We start from the raw sequence: 17302 nt of genomic DNA, 5'->3' as shown, positions 1-17302 counted from the left end.
TGAAAAATATTTTCTAATCTGGACGCAGGTGGCTTTCAAATTGTGGTCTGCAGACTGGTCCAAAGTGGAAGGGAGAGTCAGATGTGTTTCTGGAGGAGGCTTGGGCCAGGACAGGGAAGGAGAGAGGAGGGGCAGCTATTTACATGTGAATTTCCTCCTGGACACTCACCAAGGGCAACTTGGAGGACTGAGGCAGGAGGAGAGAGGATACTGCAGCCCCTCCAGCTCCCCTGGAAAATGAGAGCGCCCCAGAAAGAGGTCACACTCACAGTGACCTTCCCCTCCACAGCTCCACGTCACCACCTTCCCTATCATGACACCCAAGTTCAAACTCCTGCCCTTTTCCCAGAATAGAAGGATGCTTAGGTACTGAGAGCAGCAGGTCAGAGGAAGACGCCTCCGAGCAGATGCTTTGTGCAGTGCTCACAAGGCTGTGCAGAAGCATGGGAGAAGCCGACAAACACACGCACAGGGAGGATCCCTGGGTTTCAGACTCAAAGTGACTGGTGTCCACTCTTGCTTATCTTTAGATCTCTCTTTTGTCCCTTAGAATACATCTCTAAGGAAGAACCACTTTCCCCTATGGGTATGCCACTTTCAAAGAGGGCTTCAATTATCATTTCAATATTTACGGTACTCTGTGGGCTGTACGAGTGTGAACGAGCCCCAAGTCGAGAGGCTAGTACAGATGCCTTCCCTGTTCCACGGGAGAGCGAGTGTACTGGTTCCAGTGAGAAATGAAATGAACTGAACACAACATGAACCTGTCCTGTACCTTTGTCTCCTGAGCCTGCTGCTCCTTCTCCATGGTCTTCCTGAGGGTCGCTTCTAGATTATCCTTCTCTCTGCACACTTCCAGGTAACATTCCTGCACGGCCGCCATCTCCTTATTCACCTTATCTAAGTCGGACCTCGGATACACAAAACCAGCAATTAAATGACCACAAAAACACCTAAGTTTAGCTTAAAGAGCAGTTAAACTCTTTCATTCTCACCTAAGTTGCAAGCGAGTCCCCTCATAAACCTCAAAGAGCTGCTGTTTCTCCAAAGCATGCTTTGCTAACAGGCTTTCACGTATCTGGGCTTTCATGGCTTCATGGTGCTGCTGGTAAGTCCTCTCACACCTAGAAACAGACGGAGGACAGCGAAATCTAAGGCAGTAAGTACCCAGATTACAGGAAACACCTCTCCTGCCTCCACACTCCTTCCCTCTAAAGCAAATCACAGTTAAGGTCAGATTCGACGTCCCCAACCAAAAGTGGGAATAATTAACTTTCAACAGCTGATCCTATGAGAATCTTCAAAATGTTCTTTCTTCAAATGTGTCTAGAGAAAAGTTAGAAACCTGGGATGTGAGAATGCTCCAATCCTTCAAACTGGTAATAGTCTACGTTAGGACTTTTGTTTATTTAAAAAAAAACTAATTAAATAGAGGGTGTGGTTCTAAAACTCCAAGTCATCTATATTAAACACAAATACTGAAGTACCCAACTCACACGTAAGTTATGTTCCAAAAGTCTGTCTCCAAGTTTATGATTTCGTATTTAGAAGACATATTTCCTCCCACAGATTCCTTCTATATAAAAAATAGTTAAGCCATTAAGCTATACTATTTCAATGAACCACAGTTTTGATGGTTCTATAGAACCCAACCCACTATATAACATTATTTCTATGGAAAATGTGTTCCAAATTCTACTCTGAGAAGCCAGGGACTCACCTTCTCCAACCTAAGATTTCAACAGGGAGGGTCCATGCCATTGTTTCTCTTGAATTTTTTTGGCCAGGAGAGGAGGATGGGTTTAGGGGCAGAGGGAAGGGGAAGGGAGTCCAGAGGACAGGCTTCAGGCCTCTGCTAGACCTCACCTGTCCACAGCTTCTTGTTTATCATGGTCAAAATCATGTACCATTTGTCTCATTTGATTGCATAAGTCTTGATTTGTATTTCTTAATTTTTCTTCAGTTTCTTTAAGTTGCTGGATACAAAAGAATAAAGCACTTAGAGGAAATAAACACCATCTTTATTGATTAGTCTAATTTCATGTTCTGGCATCCTCTGTGCTTTCCTTCCCTATAACATTATTTGACATAACATCATTTTCATAATTCTATAAAGTCTCCTCACACCTTGTAAGAACAGATTCATTTATGTATCAAGTAGCTTCCTGATAGGAGTAAAAGTTAAAATTTTGTATTTACTTTGAAATACATGAAAACATTCAGCCGAGAAGCATTGGCTAACTGATGCTTTAAAATAAGTCTTAGATACAATAGTCTTCCCAACCATATAAATAAGCCACATTTTACTTTTTGGTCAGGAGCTCACTAGGGGGGGAAAGAACACGTCTATTAGCCATGCTACCACACAGACAGGAAACTGGGCTTATACTTACCTTCCAATGAAGACTCTGCCCCATGACCAGTAGTAATCCTTAATCACCTGCTAATGTCCTTAATCATCTGTTAATGTCCATGTCTACTAACTCATATTGCCTCTGTATTTTTGAAAGTCCGTTATAGCCTTTTAAAGAGGCCATGAAAATTCTCACAAAACATAGTAAAGTTTTTTAATCACCTGATTTTGTTGTTGTAAAACTTGAATTTCATTTTTAAGTTGCAGAATATCATCTCTGGTAATCACATCAGAAGAGTCAGGCCATAATTCATTAGTTGGTTTTTCTGAGGTATCTGTTTTGGTCTAAAAGTAAAAACGAGTTTTTCAGGTTTTTAAAAAATTTAAGTACTAGTTTTGAAAGAATTTCATACTTACAAAGAAATTGCAGAAACAGTACAAATAATTTCCGTACACCTTTATTACTGTCCCCAAATATAACCACAGGACAATTATCAAAACAAGGAAATTAACTAGGATGCAATACTATTAACAATCCACAAACTTTACACAGTATTTTCCTGGTTCAGGATCCAGTCTACAATTCCATGTTACCTTTAACTGTCACGTCTCACTAGTCTCCTGCAATCTAGGACAGTTCTTCAGTCTTCGTCTTTCAAAGCCGTGATGTTCTTAAAGAGTACCTGTACCCATCAGTTATTTTGTAGGATGTCCCTCAATTTGAGTTTTTCTGATGTTTCTTCATTATTAAATTCAGGTTCTGCATTGGCACAAATGCCACAGAACTGATGTGTGTGCTTTTCAGGAGACACACGACATCACTAAGTCTCATCACTGGTGATCAACCGATAAGGGTCGAAGGTCGTGTCTGCAGGCACCTCCACTACAACGTTATTATTTTGCCACTTGTAATTAAAAGTATTTTGAGACTATGCAAATATTCTATTTCTTCATACCCTCACCCACTAGGTGTGGCATAGACTCTAATTCTGTATTTAATCAATATGAACTCATATATTTTATGCAGTAGGTACTCATTATAGACTTTGGTAAGTTGTTTCCAGAAAGTTCATACAAATGTACACTGTCAGGTAGTGCAAGTCTGTCCAACCCTCGTTACCGCCAATGGCAGTGATGTTTTTAAACAATTACTGTGTTTGATGGGGGAGGGTCTCTAACAGTTCTTTCAGTTGCATCTCTTGTACTCCCATCAGAGGGAACCTCCTACCTGCCTTCAACTGTTCTTCTGTTTTTCATCTTCCCAGATACATATAACTTTGCTTTTTCCTCTTACTACTTATGTGTTTTGTCCACTTTTATGAGTTCTTTGTTCACTGAAGGGGTCACAAAGAATTTTTTTTGAAATATCTACTCTATTTTTATCTGTTGGTTTTGTGTTTATCTCAACTCAGACTTCTCTTCTTCGATTTTAAAAGAATGCCCTCGACCAAGGCTCATTCTACTCATTGCGGGAGAGGGAGGTATGTGCATCTCCTTCCTACAGGGGGTGACAGAACGCCAAAGCTTTGGCTCAGTCTTCCAGTTCCCTCTTCACTTCCTCCACAGGGAGCCGGCTCCAGCTGCTGGCCTTCCCCTTCCCACCTGCCGTCATTTCCCAGAAGCCACTGCTCCTACCCCAGGCAGGAGAGGGGAGAGCCAAGAACACCTACCCTGTTAGCTTGCCTCCAGACTTGGGGGTGCTAATAAGGCTTCAATGGACTTTACTGACTCACTAGAATGGCTTTCATTTTTTTCTAACCTGGCCTCCACTTGATGGAGGATTTATGATAACTCATTTGTGCTTCCCCACTGGTGACTTTTTATACTAGGAATCAAAGTAACATCCTACTGATATCCTGAAAAACAACCTCCATGGTATCTATTACACTCAGTCCTGACATATTTTCATGCTGCAGGCACACAGGGACGAGGTACTTATACTTGTTAGCACAAAACTCTTATGAACACCTTTCAAAGAGAAGGACCATTTGAACGTCACAATAAAATTTCTCTCTAAAGCAGGAATACTGAAGACATTATCTTCAAGAAAACAAGAAATGTAATATAACAACTGTCATACTATCTTCCTAATTTCTACATCTAAAAAGATTCTAGCTAGGACCCTTCTGAGCTGGTTACTGAATATTGCCTATCAAGCCCCTTGGAATCAGAGTACAGCTTTAACCACAGCTTGTGGTAAGGTAACGATCTCTATTAAGTATCAGACACAGAAAGACTTCTGTGTTTTATTTATTAAGCTTACAAAAAATTCAGTGTAGATGTGGTTCCTGACTGCTAGTAAGTCAGTCTGGTTTTCCTATGGCCTTTGCCACATTCTACCTTAATGGCCCAGTTGTTCAACTGGAATGAACAGCACAGTATTTGATCCACCTCTGATCATCGCATAGTCTGCACAGAATGGGCAGACTCCTCATTTTCACCACATATTATCCTGGAAATGCCATAAAGTAGCTCTGCTATGAGTAGTCACATGACATGAAAACAAAACAAAACCATTGACTCTGCAATAACTTGAAACTGTTCTATATAAGAGGGAGAGAAATGAATATAAAATGTGCTACAAGGTATGTATATAAAGCAATAAATATATCAGTACCTTTAAAACACGAGAGAATCATGTCAAATACAACTACATAGTAAATAATTTTGCTGCCCTTCTTAATACGAAGAAAGGCTTTAAGGGAGGATTTTGATGGCCTATTTCTCTCTAAAAAGTCATTCAGGAAGTTTAAATTAACGATTTCTTTCTCTTAACATCCCTGTAGCAAGGACAGAAGTTCAACACCATCTCTTGAAGCTCAGGATTTGATGCTAGCTAGCTATGATCATTCTTTCTAAAAGTTGACATTGAGACATTTAAATGACTTTAGCCTCATTAAAGATTTCAGAAAGACTGAATTTACATAATATAGAATTCTAGCTTGTTTGTTACATCCTTTTATATACTTCTGCTCCAGGCTGAAATGTTCCTTTCCACCGTCTCCCATGGATTTATCTTTCAGGACAGAGATTAAATGTTCCCTCCTTGCAGACTTCACTAGGGCTGCTTTACCATTCTCAAGCCCAGTTAGTTATTCCTTCTCATGGCACTTTGCAACCAGCAGCTTCCTAACTATACAGAGTTATGAATGTCCACCTCCTTATAGATCTGTACTAGTGAATATGGTAGCCATTAACCACATATGGTTATTGAGCACTTGAAATGTGACTTGTCCAAATACAAATGAGCAGTAAGTAGCAAACACATGCCAGATTTCAAAGACTTAGCACACCCACAAAAATACATAAACCATTTCATTAATGATTTTATACTAATCACAGATTGATTAGATAATATTTTTTATGTACTGGGTTAAACGAAATATATTATTCAAACAATTTCACCTATTTTACTTTACTGGGGCTACTGGAGATTTCAATTATGTATGTGGCACCACTATATTTCCATTGGATAGTGATGCTCTAGATTCTAAGTTCCTTCATGGAATGGCCGTTGTTTCCTTCATCATTGAATCCCACAAGACCTTGCACAGAGCAGCTTTAAAAAAAAAAAAAGCTTACATTGAATAATAAACTTTCCCTCCACATACCTCCTAACCCCGCTTTCTGACTTTACAGACTGAAGAGAAAGCTCCATCAGAAAAGACGTGGGAAATAGGAGGCAAAAGGAAAAGCCTGAAGGTGTCCATGGGCTAATTAGATGGCTGTGAACTAGAGTGTTTATTTAAAAAGCAACAACAAACAAAACACCTATTGATTAAATTACTACTTCCTCTCTCTTTTCCCCACCCAGGAAGTGGGTCAGTATGTGTAGTAATTCAACAAATATTTACTGAGCAAATATGCAGAGGATTATCAAGACAATACTCCCAAGAGAGCCCAGCATCATCAGGTGAAGCGGAACAGACACGGCCGCAAGGGCTGACGTCACACTTCAAGAAAAAAGCTACATGTAGACTGCTGAGAAATCACTGCGGCAGAAGGCTAGCTGCGCAAAAAGAGGGTTCAGAGATGAGAGCGCTCCCTTCGCTCTGCTGATGAAACAGACTACAGAGGCACTGGCAAAGGCTAGAAACACAACATAAGGCACGGCCCCCAGCAACCGTCACACACATGAAAGTGAATCTTACCAGCACAGGCCGCTGGTGATTTCAATACTGAACAAGGTACCAAAATACCTGAGCTAAGGTGCAGACTCCAGCTCAGCCTCTTACTCTCCTAGGTCGTAGCACAGTCTCACCAAAATGCTTCAACTAGTCAACTCTAACACAAATTGAGACACAAACTTTCATTCCCATCCTTTTTAAAGAACATAAGGAAACAGCTTGATTTAAAAATGCTCAGCATGCTGGAGGGAAGCACACTGTCCCATTTCTCATCTGATCGTTAACATTGCAATCAGCGTGCTCATCAAATGTAGTTACTCAGAGGGAAGAACCACAGCAGGCAGGGCTTTCCCAGTGAAAACACACCATTATTTCTGGAAAATAAACTAGATGCAATTAAAACTCCATTAAGAAGAAGCACCAGGGAACATCTTGCACATTTTGCTCTAATAGGACTGTTTTAATGAATACAACTCCTGGCTTAAAGGATCAGGAGATAAAAGCAGGAAGTAAAATGTTATTTCCATCTAAAAGGAAAAGGAATACACTACATTCATTTTTCACCTTCCCTTTCCTTTTAGTTACTAGGTCTTTTATGTATGACTTTCTGTTGGGAATAGAGATGAGTTGAGATTTGAAAATAGGAAAGGGTGAAAAAGGCAGATGGTAAAGGAGGGCAGCCCGAAAGATCTCCGACAGCACGTTCTTGGGGAAATAACTCCGACCTACTTATTAGTCCACTGTTTTAGTTTCAATTTGCCCAAAGACTGGCTCTAACCTCAGAAGGGCCACAAATTCCTCTAGCTTCATTTTCCTCATCTATAAAGCAAGGATGCTAACCAAAGGATATAAAGGTAGATTGACTCTGACATACCTGACTTGGTGCCTTTCCCACCTGTAACACCACCGCCATGTAATTAATTTTTTTTGCATACAGAATGACTTGTTTTAAGAACATGGGCTAGAGAAATCTCAGACAAAAAGCTACAGGATTTTTTCGTGGAAAATTTAACCAAATTTTAGACTGCTATTGGTACAAGCCAATCTTGAAGAAATGCAGGCACCTTATTACGTAGAATGCTTCCTTGGGTTTGTGGTAAAGGAATTTTACCTAACTGCCTCTCATTTACTCAGTGCCAAGAGTAACTAGAAAGCATATTCTTTTAAGTAGCATATCCTTCTTTAAACTTTACTTATAAAAAAGTCAAATGATTACTACAAGATATTGAATATAGTTCCCTGTGCAAATGTAAGAATAAAACTCCAATGAATCCCTGAAAGACAAAGGTTTAACTGAAATGTGAAAATTTTAAGTCTTTTTTTTATTAAGTCTTTTTAAAATGATTTTTAGCCTTACAAACTCTACCTCAATGCTTTTTTCATCCTTCTGCACTTGGAGATCTTCGATTTTCTTACGACAGTCTTTGAGATCATTTTGTAACTGAGACACCAGATGCCGCTTCACCGAGTTGCTGCCCAGCAAACGCTGCACCTCCGCTTTCAGCCTCAGAATGACCTCGTCTTTGGAAAGCTCTTCACTCAGGGCTTCCTGCTGTACAACGCTAATGGAGACACGATTATATTTAGTACTAAATCAAATAACAAATCAAGCACGGCTGTTCCCTAAAAGCAACTAACTGCAGTGGTGACCGTGTTTTGTGACATATACAACTGTATGCTAGTATTTCAGAAACAATTTTAAGCTTACTCGTACACCAGGATATTGCCTCTAACATGTCCCCATAGACAGAAGTAAGTTTATTCACACGAAGACCATTCTTAAGTTTAGAACTGCGACCTCACTGAGAGGAGTTCAACCACGGGAACTGCAATACGGCACACGCTTTTTATTTTTGGTAAATTGCGTGCTGTGTATGTGTGTCCTTTACTACTCCAAGAGAAACAATCTGAAAATAAAGGAGGAAATGAATCGTAAAACACTAGTTATCCTAACCCACAATTTCTGTATCTCTTTCACTAAAACACAGGTCTGGGTGGATATGTAAGCAACTGGGGAAAAAAGTAACAATAACAAACACCATGGTAATTCAATCCCAACTTGAGTGTGTCAATAAATTTTAAACATGGAATGAGTATTTCTGTTCCTTGCCATAATGGATTAAAGAGACCAGATTTTAAAAATCTGTCTTAAAGAATGAGAAAACCAAACAGAATATATAAAATAGTGGTTTTCAATCAGTAGACAATAGCGACCCTGAGAACAGGGTAACAAACTGGATGAGCCCTCGCACTGCTGCAGCTTTCTGCCTGGGGAGTTTCCAGACTGTGGCAGAGAAAGAGGAAACCCAGAGAGAGCTCAGTAATGTCACTGAGTTGCCCAATCGAGTATGGGGAGACCAAAATGGCTAGAATTCGAGGAAAAATACTGTGGGAAAGATAGCTACACAGAAAGAGAGCTCCAGAGACCTGGGAAGCATGTGAAGAAATTACCTCAAGGCCATGGGAAAAACCACAGGAAAACAAGAGGACTGGGAATGTTTTGTACTTTAATGAACCATAGTAGAAAGGCTTCCTCATTCACAGGGCATCAAATATGGCCTTAGAAATGAGGCCAAATTAGCCCCAGATTAAAGGCTGCTCTAAATCTGATCAAACAGAGCCTACATAGAAGCCTTGAAAGGATCAAATGAATTTCGGGTGACTTAAGTGTGTCACAGAAAAAGGATAATGATATTTTTAAAAATACAATAAAATCCAACATCGAAAGCATACAATTCAAAATGTCCAGCATCCAATCAAAATTTACCAAGCATTCAAGTAAGCAGGAAAGAAAATAGGAATCATAACCAGGAGAAAAATCAATCAGTAGAAACTGACCCAGGAATGAAAGAGGTAGAATTCAATACATTCCATATGTTCAAGAAGGTGGAGGAAAAAACATGAAAACAAGAAGGGAAATGAAAGACTATATGTCCCAAATTAGACTTGCAGAGACAAAAAAATTAAAATATCTGAAAAAAGCTAGTGGATGAGATTAACAGCATATTTAATACAGCAGCAGAAAAGACCCATGGACATAAAGACATAGCACATTTAAACACACAGGGAAAGAGGACCAGAAAGACACAGCATATTAAATTTTCTAACCGAATTGTAGTTGAAGCCCCAGAAGAAAAGTGGGGAGGGGGATAGGAAAAATATTTGAAAAAATAATGACCGAAACTTTTCTACTTAATGAAAAGTAAAACCCCATAAAATCTTAGAAGCTCAATGAATCTCAAGCACAAAAACATGAAGAAAACCAGCAAAGTTATACCAACATCAAACTCCTTAAACCAATGATAAAGAAAGGGTGCAGGGAGATTCCTGGGGTGGAGACCACCAGAAAGGAATTCTGGATTCTGTGTATAAACAAGCCTCAGCCTAAGCCCTGAACTATGCATGCATTAAACAGACCCTCAAACCAACAAAGATTTGGAGAATTTAACTCAAATTTGAACCACACACCCATGTCTCACAAAGACTGATCCCTGAAGGGTGCATACACAGGACAGATTCAAACCAATGTGGCAAAGGCTTAGAAAAATGAACTAAGATTTGAAACACACACACATCTCCATACAACACAAAAATCACAATGTCTAATATACAATCTAAAAATACTCAACAGAAAACTAACAAGGGAAACCCAAATACTAGAACTATCACAAAGAGCTTTAAAAATTTAAAGCAGCTAATACCTATGCTTTATGAGGTCAAGGAAACATAACCGAAATAAATGAAAAGATAGGAATTCTCAACAGAGAAATAAAAACTTTAAAAGAACCAAATTTTTTTTATCATTGAAAAATATATCTAAAAGTTTAAAAAAAAAAAAACCTCACTGAACAGGCTCTATAGAATGGAAATGACAGAGGAAAGAAGGAGTAAACTTAAAAATTGTTCAATAGCAATCATCTAATATGAAAACAGGAAAAAGAAAAAAGAAAAAAAACATCAAGTGTCTCGGAACTGTGGGACAATACAAAAAGATTTAACATTACATGTAATTGGAGACCCAGAAGGAAAGGAGGAGATAGAGGCAAAAAAAATTTGAAATAATAGTAGTCAATATTTTCACAAATTTGGCAAAAGATATAATGAATTTACATTTTCAAGAAGCTCAGTGAACCCTAAATGGAATAAACTAAAAGAAAAACACACTTAGACACATCATATTCAAAGTGCTGAAAACTGAGGGGAAAAAAATCCTAAAAACAGCACGAGAAAAACTACACTTTACATTATACACAGAAACTACATTATACACAGAAACAATGACTCAAATAACCATAGATTTCTCTTTAGACATGACTGAGGCCAGAAACAGTGGAAGAGCATATCTTTAAAGCACTGAAATAAAAGAACAGTTGATCCAGATTCTATAATCAGCAAACGTTAAGTGCATTTTCATATAAGGAAACTAAGAATTTGCTGCCAACAGACATACTCTGGGAGAAATGCTAAAAGAAATTCTTTAGCTAACTGGAAATGGTATCTATCAAAGGGAAATCTCTACACTGAAAACTACTAAACATTATTGAGAGAAACTGAAAAGCCCTAAATAAAGGAAGAAGCATAGCATGCATGTTCATAATTAGAAGACTCAATTCTTTATTTCCCCCGGCTTTATTGAGGTATAACTGACAAACAGCAATTTCTTGAGATGTCTATAGATTGATCTATAGATTCAACATTTCAAATTAAAATTCCAGAGGACCTTTTTTGTAGAAATTAACAAGCTAAGAGTAAAATTTATTTTGAAACACAAAGGATTTAGAATAGCCAGAACAATTTTGAAAACAACAAAGTTGAAGGACTTGTTCAACCCATTTCAAGACTATCAAGCTACACTATGGAGACTGTTACTACCAACAAGACCACTGGAACTGAATGGAGATTACCGAAATAGGCCCACAAACGTATGGTTAACCGATCAGCAGCAAAGATACCAAGACAACTCAATTGGGAAAGAAAAGTTTTTCTGACAAATGGGATTAGATCAATTGGATATTGGAATGAAGAAAATGAACATCAATCTTTCTCTCACACCATACTAAAGAGCCAACTCCTAACGGATCACAGATGTAGATGTAAGAGCTAAAGCTATCAAATTTCTAAAATCGTAAGAGAAAATTTTGTAACACTGAGTAACAATAATACCCAAAAAACATGAACTGTAAATAAGATTAAATTTGAATTCATTAAAACTTAATGGTATCTTTTAAAGAGCAAAAGTTTAAGAAAATGATAAGGTAAACCAGAGAGTGGAAGAAAGTGTTCACAGTTACCAAAGGACTTGTATCCTGGCATATATAAAGATCAAACAACATATACAAACAGCAATTAAGCACATCAAGAAAAAAAAAAAGGAAAGCAAAGCACACCAAAAGGTGCTTAACATTATTAGTCATTAGGGAAATACAAATTAAAACCACCATGAGGTATCACTATACACATACTAGAAGTGCTCAAATTTTAAAAGATTAACACTATCAAGTTGTAACAATGGTGTAGAACAACTGAAACTCTCCAACACTGCTTCTGGGAATGCAAAATGGTATGACCACTTTGGAAAAGAACATTTATACTATCAACACCTAAATAAAGTTTATTAGAGAAACTTTAAAGCAACCATAAAGGGAAAACAATTGGAGCATAAGTTGAAAGAGGTAAAATTACCTCCATTAGCAGACGATATATTTAAAAAACAAAATCTCATGGGAAAAACTACTTCAAAAAATTAGAGAATTACAAGGCAACAGGTTATAACACAAAATACAGAAATCATAAACAATACTCAGAAGAAATCATGGAAAAGAACACCTAATTCACTACTGAAAAACAGAATATCTAGGCACCAATGTAACAAAAATTGTGCAAAATCTAAATTCGAAAAACTTCAAAATACTCCATGGGAAGTGTGGAGTATAGCTCAGTGGTAGGGCACATGCTTAGCATGCACAAAGTCCTGGGTTCAATCCGTAGTACCTCCACTAAAAAATAAAACAAACAAGCAAAAAACACTCTTGAAAGACAAAAATAGATTTAAGCAAATAAAAAGACATGCTATATTCTTGAATAAGTAAATTCAATGTCATAAAGATATTAATTCTTCTTGGGTTAATGTACATACTTAATGCAATCCTGGTAAAAAATATTATTAGGATTTTTGTCCTGGAACAGAACAAGTTAATCATAAAGTTCATTTGGAAGTGTAAATGAGCGAGAATAATCAGAAATATTTCAACAAGAAAAGCAATTCTAAATAGGTGGTAAAACTAAAGTATAAGACAAAGCAGTAAAGCTTTTAGAAGACAGCATAAGAGTAAAGCTTCATGACCCTGAAGGAAAGGTTTCTTAAAAGGATTATAAAAAGCACTAACCATGAAGCTTGATAAATTTGACTAAATTAAAGTTTAAAAACTTCCATTCATCAAGAGACACATTAAAAGGTTAAAAAGGCAAGCCACAGAGAGAAGATATTTGCAACACACACAGCCAAATAGCTCTTATCTAGAACAGATACTAAAAAACAAAAAACTCCTACAAATCAACAGAACACATGCATATACAAAAAATCACATAAAAACTAAGAAGAGAGATAAGTCCTTCACATACACACACACAGAGGGAAACACAAACACACATATACATACCACACCCAAGAAGCCAATAAACACAATAGACATTTTTTTTAAATGGAGCTTAATCTCTTTAATACTCCAGGATAATGCAAATAAAAACCACAATAAAATATCACTACACATTAAATGGCTAAAACTAAAAGACTGACAATATGAAGTGTTAACAAGAAGAAAGAGCAGCTACAACTTTCATATACCTCCGGTGGGGATGTAAATTGGCACGACTACTTTGGAAAATAGTTTGGCATTACCTATTAAAGTTGAAACACAAGTACTGCAAGAAATTTCACTTCTAACTATACGCCCAACAGAAATGTATGCCCACTGTACCTGGAAATGACATTAAGAATCTATGGACAGTAGGATGGAAAATAAACTGCAGAACAGTCATACAAATAAAGACACACACACATATTTACATATATAAATGAATGAGCTACAGCTAAATGCAAAAACATAAGTGTCACAAACAGAATGTTGGTGAAAAAAGAAAACTAAAGAATACCTGTATCTATGAAAAACCCACGGCTAGAATTCATGCTTAATGGAGAATGATTGATTGCCTCCTGACAAGGATGCCTGTTCCTGCCACCTCTATTCAACATTTGTACTAGAAATTCTAGCTAGAGCAATTAGTCAGGAAAAAAGCAGTGAAAGGCATCCAGACTGGAAAGAAGGAAGTAAAGCTCTCTCTAGTTTCTGATGACATGATCTTGAATATAAAAGATCCTAAGGAATCCACTAAAAAAGAAAAAAAAAAATATTTGAACTAATTAACAAGTTCAGCAACATGGCATGATACAAGATCAATATACAGTATCAATTCTATTTCTATACACTAGTAGTGAACCACCTAAAAATAAAACAATCCAGCAAAAATAATAGCCAAGAGAATAAAATACTTAACAGGAGTAAATTTAACAAAAGTATATGACTAGTACACTGAAAGCCACAAAATTATAAAAGTATATGAATGGTACACTGAAAGAAATTAAAGACCTAAATAAGTGGGAAAATATCCTGTGTTCGGGGATCAGAACACAGTATCATTAAGATGGCAATACTTCTCCAAATTGTTCTACAGATTCCATGCAAATGCAAAAACATCCATGCAACGCCTATCAAAATCTGACCTGCTTTCTTTGCAGAAATTGACAAACTGATCCAAAAATTCGTATGGAAATGCAAGAGATCCAGATTAGCCAAAGAAAATCTTGGAAAAGAAGAACATAGTTGAAGACTCACTTTCCAATTTCAAATACTACAAAGATAAAGCAATCTAGGCAGTATGGTACTGGCATAAGGTCATGTAGCTCACTGGAACAAAATTAAGAGCCCAGAAATAAGCCCTCATACTTAGAGTCAATTGATTTAAGGGTGCCAAAACAACTAAATGGAGAATAGTCTTTTCAATAAATGGTAAGGAATAACTGGATATCTAAATGCAAAAGAATGAAGTTAGATTCCCACCTCATATCATATGCAAAAATTAATTCAAAATGGATCTCAAGACCTAACGTAAAAGATAAAACTCTTAGGAGAAATCACAGGCATAAATCTTTAGAACACTGGATTAGAGAATGGTTTCTTAGACACCAAAAGAACAAGCTACTAAAGAAAAAAATACAGAAGTTGGACTTCATAAAATTAGACTTTTGTGCTTCAAAGGATGCTATTAAGAAAGTGAAAAGACAACTCACTGAATAAGAGAAAATACTTACAAATAATATATCTGACCAGAGACCTGTATTCAGAATATATAAAAGCTCTTAAAACTAAACAAAAAGACAACCCAATTTAAAAATGAGGAAAAGAAAAGACATACAAATGGCCAATAAATACATGAAAAGATGTTGAACATAATGAGCCATCAAATAAAAACCACATCATTAGCAAATCACAAAAAAAATGAAACACTCATTCATCGCTGGTGACAATGTAAAACGATGTAGCCACTTTGGAAAACAGTTTGATCACTTTTCAAAATGCTGAATGTTAAGTTACCATATGACCCAGCAATTCCACTCCTAGATACACATCTAAAAGAACTGAAAACATACGTCCACTAAAAAATATGCAGTACTCAACAACAGCCAAAAGGTAGAAACAATCCAAATAAATGTCAATCAGGTGATGAATAAATAAGCAAAATGTAGTATATTCATACAACGGAATATTATTTGGCTATAAAATGGAATGAAGCACTGACACATGCTACAACACGGATGAACCTTGAAAGCATTATGCTAAGTAACAGAAGCCAATCACAGAAGACCACATAGTATATGAATCCATTTATGTAAAATGTACAGAACAAATCCACAGAGATAGAAAGTAGTGTTTATCTGGAGCTGTGATAATGGGGAATGCCCGATGGTGAGTACTGGATTTCTTTTGGGGGATATCAAAATGTTCTAAAATTGGGTTGTGGTGATAGATACACAACCCTGGGAATATATTAAACACACTTAACTATACACTTCAAATGTGTGATTTTTTGGTATTTGAAATACAGCTGACCCTTGAATAACATAGGGGGTTGGGGGTACTGACTCCCTGCCCCCACCGCCTCCTGCAAGTTGAAAAACCCACCTACTGGTATCCCTGTTGTTTCTGCCTCAAAAACTCACTCAGCCAAGGGCAGAAAGCTCAAACAGTGTGGACAGAATCAGGACTCAAATCCTAGTTCTTCTGATGTTACAATATGATCTCTGGTAGAACACAAACTTTTCCCCCACATTTAAATTACAGATTTGTAAAAATACAGGTACTATATTACGTATAAGTGGAACCCCTGCAGTTCAAACCCACGTTGTTCAAGTCAACTGTATATCTCAATAAAGCTGTGGAAGAGAAAAAGACACACCTAATGTATGAGTTCCTTCTGTATAAAGGCAAAGCTAATCTACAGTATGAAGGCATGGATAATTAGATTTTAAAAGATAACAACAACAAAAAAACCCAGAAAATAACTGCCATTAACAGTTAAGAAAGTAGTAGCCTCCAGGTTACGCCTGGAAAGAGGGATATGGGCAGCTGCTGGCAATGTTTATTTCTTGACCTAGGTAGTGGTTCCACGGGAATTCACTTTAAAATCATCAAGTTGTACACTTATGTTCCCTTTATGGGTTATATTTCACAATTTTAAAAAGTTTAAAAAGTAAAATAAAACTATAAAAAGTACTAGCCAGGGAAATGTGTACGGGATCTTATGGTAGCTCACAGAGAAAAAAAATGTGACAATGAATATATGTATGTTCATGTATAGCTGAAAAATTGTGTTCTACACTGGAATTTGACACAACATTGTAAAATGATTACAAATCAATAAAAAATGTTAAAAAAAAAAAAAAGTACTAGAAAAATACCATCAAGAAATCATAAGGGAAAAAAGTGCTGGATCTAACTACATAAAATTTTGAAACAGGAAAAGTGATATCCCTCAACACTGGCCAGGGTACAGGAAACAGGTACTATCACACGGTGTGGGTAATAATGCAAACTGCAGGGCAGCTTAGCAACATGTACCAAAAGCCTCAAATACATGCATACTCTTTAACAAGAATATCGCCTTAAGGAAATAACCAAAGATTTGAATAAAGATTCGACTACAGATATGCTTATAATAATAATACTGCATTACTTACAGTTTTAAAAAATTTAAACAAATGTATTACTAAAATATAGTTCATTCATCTACATATCCACTAGTAAGTATTTACAATATTTACTGACATCTAAAGATCCCATAATATACAAAGTCAAGACACATTATAAAGTAGTACATTCAATATTATTTTATCTTTTAGAAACACACAAAACAGATAATGTACAAGTTATATATCAAAATGTTAATAGTGGTTTTCTTCATGGGAAGTAAAATGTATATATATATATACACACACACACATACACAGAGAGAGAAAGGGGATGAACAAAACATGGGGTTTTTTTTAACATTATAAAAGGAATCTCTGGCAATACAGTACATATTTATCAATATACACAACTTTTGGATGTGTAATATAGTGGAAATATGTCTATATGTGTAGATCTCACCAGCTTAAACCACTTCTAATTATATAGAAATATAAGAAACAGAAATTGTATAAGAAATGTAAGCTATATTACAGCACATCTTTCCTGTGCTGTAAGACATGGTGAACTAACTTTTT

General features: G+C 36.7%; 1 protein-coding gene across 5 annotated transcripts in view; it reads right to left on the bottom strand.

Moving 5' to 3' along the window:
• CEP152 (centrosomal protein 152) overlaps positions 1–17302 on the bottom strand; it is an 86079-nt gene that overhangs the window by 32915 nt on the left and 35862 nt on the right. For all 5 annotated transcript variants that reach the window (XM_031453093.2, XM_010998608.3, XM_064485621.1 and 2 more), the window contains exons 13-17: positions 7847–8042; positions 2576–2698; positions 1867–1976; positions 996–1124; positions 776–911 (exon numbers count right to left, since the gene is read on the bottom strand). In XM_031453093.2, the coding sequence (XP_031308953.2) occupies positions 776–911; positions 996–1124; positions 1867–1976; positions 2576–2698; positions 7847–8042 (694 nt within the window). The remainder of the gene's footprint in view (positions 1–775; positions 912–995; positions 1125–1866; positions 1977–2575; positions 2699–7846; positions 8043–17302) is intronic.

This window comes from Camelus dromedarius, chromosome 5 (genome assembly GCF_036321535.1).
Source record: "Camelus dromedarius isolate mCamDro1 chromosome 5, mCamDro1.pat, whole genome shotgun sequence".
Taxonomy (NCBI): domain Eukaryota; kingdom Metazoa; phylum Chordata; class Mammalia; order Artiodactyla; family Camelidae; genus Camelus; species Camelus dromedarius.
This window is presented reverse-complemented; position numbering and strand designations above follow the sequence as displayed.